Source organism: Portunus trituberculatus, chromosome 38 (assembly GCF_017591435.1).
Source record: "Portunus trituberculatus isolate SZX2019 chromosome 38, ASM1759143v1, whole genome shotgun sequence".
Taxonomy (NCBI): domain Eukaryota; kingdom Metazoa; phylum Arthropoda; class Malacostraca; order Decapoda; family Portunidae; genus Portunus; species Portunus trituberculatus.
Window position 1 is genome coordinate 7,242,902 of NC_059292.1, and position 5,000 is coordinate 7,247,901.

A 5,000-nucleotide genomic window follows, 5' to 3' on the forward strand; every position below is an offset into this window, starting at 1 on the left:
ATATGTGATAATTTATTTCTTCCATACTTATACATGGGAAAGCTTGTAAACAGGGAAGGATACTTTGGCCAGATGAATGAATAGTATTATGTCAATATTAACATTATGAATCATACATGAACATAAAATATGAAACAATGACTAAAAATGCACATGGGAGGAATAAGCTGTCTAAGAGTGACATGTAGAATGACAGGATTCAAAGATGAGAGTAAAGAAAAACTGTATGATTTGATGGGGTGTGGCCACCTGTGCAATGTTGTGAAGAGTAGATTGATGGAATTGCAAAAATAAATACAGTAAGATAAGGATGAAGGGTTTATGTTGAAGAAATTGAGTTTTAGTAAAAGAGGAAAATGGAAAGGTATAGGATAAAACATATTCCATAACACGAAGTCTATTATGGATAAGTAAAAGGGCTGGAATTGTAAAAGAGACTTCTTGCACAAGCTTGAGAAGAACTGTATAGACATGGATATTTCACAGTCTGAAGTATAAGGCTCACTACAACATACCATTGAGTAAGGATTAGAGTCTTGTTTTTCCATTATCATATCCGGTGGTTTATTCTCATATATCTTGTAGACTTCAATCATGCGCCCTGCTTCTTCCTGACTCCATGCTAACATGAGGGTCATTTCAGCTAAAAAGCAGATCTTTGTCAGCTGCTTCAGCTCATGGTGTGGTTCCTTAACATCAACCTGCAATGTACTGAGGTTTAGGACACTAAACTTCCTTTATCTACTGAATCAAATACAAGTTTTTATTTCTCCTGTCTCCTTAGTTTTTTCTGAACTATTGAGTCCAAAATATATTACAATACACCAGAAAATGATATCTCTTATCTTCTTTAGGTTTTTCTTAAAAAGCATAGGAAACAAAAACTGTAATCATTATAAGTAAATCTGTAGCTGTGTTACCAACATTATGAAGAGGTAGGGACAAATTAGTGTATGCTGATGGGTTTTGCCTTGGAAATAAGTAGCCAATTTTTATATGCCTAAGTAGGCTACTTTGGTGTACTATGAGACTGAGTCCATGAGAAAATAGGAGAGGACCCAAACCCCCATTGCAGTTGCCAGATTCACCAGATATAATATTTCACAGAAAAGGTGGTCAATTGGATATCATATATTTTTGGATATTCAACTATCACTAAGCACTATTCTCTCTAAAAGAGCTTAAATATTTTTGAACACATATCTATGGCAATAATGTCTTAATAGTAAAATTAAGGTTATAACCATGCATTGCTTTTTTATACTATCTCAATCCCTGGGACAAAAAATTGCTTTGTTACTCAATTGATAACTCAAAGTTAAAATGATATTTTCTTTCCTTCTAGGATAGGAAGTAGACTACAAGAAACCATGAACATATGAATCCCTGCAAATGAATTTATTTTCATAACTTAGAAGTCAAAGTCTGATAAGGAGATTATCTATTGCCAGTCAGTTTGTTCCACATAGACATTTTCAGCGTCAGAGTACAGAGACCTAATGATGTTAGCAACTGGAACAGTGGTCATCCTGACAAGTTATTTTTAGTCTAAAGGCATACCATGTTTAATCTATGGCAAGAAACAGCTATGGGACATGGTGATAAATGCACTGCAGCACCTTCAGGCTATTTTGGTTTTGGCTGCAGATTTTTTTTCTCATGGAAAAAAAAAAAAAAAAAAAAAAAAAAAAACAATAGCTGTATACTTTCTCCATGAAGCATTAACCTCTGCAGAGCTGAGGTGAAATGTGTGTTAAATTTGTGTGCTGTATTAAAGTCTGTTATATTATGAAAGCTTGGTACACTAGGTGACTATATTTTACTTTATATAATGATGTTTGTCGTATAAACTCAAGTAACTATAAAGAAATACCACAGTAATTAACAAAAGAAAAATATTGGAAGGAGTAAAAGCATGGTAAATCAACAGAGACATTGTAATATAGTGTTTAGAGACAACTACTCTGTACCGTGAAATGATGCTGACCCCACTCCTAAATTAAACCAGCCGGCAAACACTGAAAACTCACCAGTTTGGGTCCTCTCCTGTTCCTTTCCACCAAGGTCTGACAGAGCTAAGATTGTGAATGATATTTATTTGTTTATTTATTTTTTTTTTTACGTAAGAGGGAGGGATTAGTGAAGGGCAACAAAAAAATTAAAGAAAAAGGCCCACTCAGTCGCCAGCCTTCTTACAGAGCAGATAGTTAGCCAAAGGACACGGACAAATGTCTTGAAACCTTCCTCTTGAATGAAGTCAAGTCATAGGAAGTTGGAAATACAAAATCAGGCAGGGAGTTCCAGAGCTTACCAGAGAGAGGTATGAAAGATTGAGAGTACTGGTTGACTCTTGCATTAGAAGTTTGACAGAATAGGAGTGAGAGGAATAGGAAATCCTTGTGCAGCAAGGCCACAAGAGGAAGAAAGGCATGCAGTTAGCAAGATCAAAACAGCAGTTAGCGCAAAAATAGCTGTAAAAGATAGCAAGAAATGCAACATTCTGGTGGTGAGAAAGAGGCTAAAAACAGTTAGTCAGAGGAGGGGAATTGATGAGGTGAAAAGCTTTTGATTCCACCCTTTTTAATAGACCTGTGTGAGTGAAACCCCCAAACATGCAAAGAATACTCCATACAAAGGGGAATGAGGCCCTTGTACAGAGTTAACAGTTGGGAGGTGAGAAAAACTAGCAGAGACGCTAGTTGTCTGGAAGGTTGTGTTGAGTTGATAAATGGAGGAACTGAGTTTTTGAGGCATTGAACACTACTAAGTTTTCTCTGCCCCAATCAGAAATCTTAGAAAGGTCAAAAGTCAGGCATTCTGTAGCATCCCTGTGTGATCTGTTGACTTCCTGAAGAGTTGGTTGTCTCTTAAAGGACATGGAAAGGTGTAGAGTGGTATCATCAGCATACGAGTGGATATGGCAAGACGTTTGGTTAAGATAATTTATGAATAATAGGAAGGGGGTGGGTGACAGGACAGAACCCTGAGGAACACCACTGTGTATAGATCTGGGAGAAGAACAGTGACTATCTACCACATCAGCAATAGAATGGTTGGAGAGGAAAATTGAGATAAAGTTGCAGAGGGAAGGATAGAAGCTGTAGGAGGGTAGTTTTGAGATCCAAGCTTTGCGCCAGACCCTATCAAAAGCTTTTGATATGTCTAATGTGACAGCAAAAGTTTCACCAAAATCTCTAAAAGAGGATGACCAAGACTCAGTAAGGAAAGACAAAATACCACCAAAAGAGTGGCCATAATGGAAATTATGCTGGCAATCAGATAGAAGATTGTGAAGTGACAGATGTTTTAGAATCTTCCTATTGAGGATAGATTAAAAAACTTTAGACAAGCAAGAGATTAAAGCTATAGGGTGGTAGTTTGAGAGATTAGAAAGGTCACCCTTTTTAGGAACAGGCTGAATGTAAGCAAACTTCCAGCAAGAAAGAAAGTAGAAGTTGATAGACAGAGTTGGAAGAGTTTGGCCAGGCTAGGTGTAGGCACAGATGCACAGTTTTTGAGAACGATAGGAGGGATCCCCATCAAGACCATAAGCCTTCCGAGGGTTTAGGCCAGCAAGGGCATAGAAAACATTATGAAGAATTTTAATTGATGGCATGAAATAGTCAGAGGGAGGAGAAGAGGGAGTGACAAGCCTAGAATCATCCAAAATAGAGTTATTAGCAAAGGTTTGAGAGAAGAATTCAGCTTTAGAGATAGAAGTGATGGCAGTGGTGCCATCAGGATGAAATAAAAGAGGGAAAGATGAAGAAGTAAAGTTATTGGAGATGTTTTGGGCCAGATGCCCAAAATCTCGAGGAGAACTGGAGTTTGAAAGATTTTGACATTTTTTATTTATGAATGCTTGGCAAGATGAAGAACAGACTTGGCATGAATTTAAGATGCCTAGTCTAAGCAAACCTGTCTGGGATTGTCAGCCTGGTATATACATAGATAGATCTGATACACTTATTATTAACCTCTTCAATCCAGACAATAGAAAACAGCTCCTGGCACCATATCCGAGCCGAGTGGGTGGAGAGATACCTGACTCAGGAGCAGCTCGCTCTCTCTCTCTCTCTCTCTCTCTCTCTCTCTCTCCCCTACAGAAATAATGATGTTGGTAAGGGATTTTCATAACAGGTACATACATTAAGAAATAAACCCATGCAAATGTTAGAGAAAAAAATTACTGTTTGCCTTCTGAAGGCCGTTTTCTGAGGATGACAAATGCGAGAAAACATTATTTTTTATGATAAACTATTGTATTGATATCATAAAAATGAAAAAATAAAATAGAATTATTTCCAGCAGGGCATATTAGTACTTATTCTGCTAAATGAAAATCATACACCTTTGTAATAATGATGAAAGTCAAGTAAGCTATCGTATCATATATGACCTACATTCTGAAAGAACTCATACACTATCTGGGAAAGAAAACGCATCATCTTAGCAGAAAGCAACCATGATGCAATATGCACATCATCGGATATGTCATGAGTGCACTGATGATGCAAAATACACATCATCGTATTGAAGGGGCTTAGCATCCTTTTAAAGTTCTCTTTCTCCCCCGACATAAATTATGTGTGTGCATATGTGGGTGTGTGTGTGTAAAGACAACAAATCAACAATCTTCCTACCAGCACCAAGAGAACCCGAAGTTCATACTGATGGCCAAGCTGCTTCAGACGCTCATGGATGTAATTTGGGTTCAGGTTGTGGTATCGAAGACTGAGGAACAAGGCACAATTGTTGGCTCCCATTTCATAATCTGGCACTATCTCTCCATACTCCCAGGGAACATTACGAATAAACTTTAGTATTGGGTTACCTCTCTGGAAAGGTTAAATATGAGACATAAGATGGTAAGCATTTACACTGCAATAACATTTCTAATCAATAAGCAGTTATAGCAACAATAATATATGTAAGATCATAATGCCTGAATACATACTACTTTTTGTTTATTTTATCTTTTTATTTTATCTGTTTTTAAG

At 37.1% G+C, this 5,000-nt stretch overlaps 1 protein-coding gene across 1 annotated transcript in view; it reads right to left on the reverse strand.

Moving 5' to 3' along the window:
• The window catches only part of LOC123515024 (DNA excision repair protein ERCC-1-like), a 15,753-nt gene that overhangs the window by 580 nt on the left and 10,173 nt on the right, over positions 1–5,000 (reverse strand). Inside the window, exons 4-5 of the mRNA XM_045273394.1 lie at positions 4,644–4,838; positions 516–701 (exon numbers count right to left, since the gene is read on the reverse strand). Of these exons, the coding sequence (XP_045129329.1) occupies positions 516–701; positions 4,644–4,838 (381 nt within the window). The remainder of the gene's footprint in view (positions 1–515; positions 702–4,643; positions 4,839–5,000) is intronic.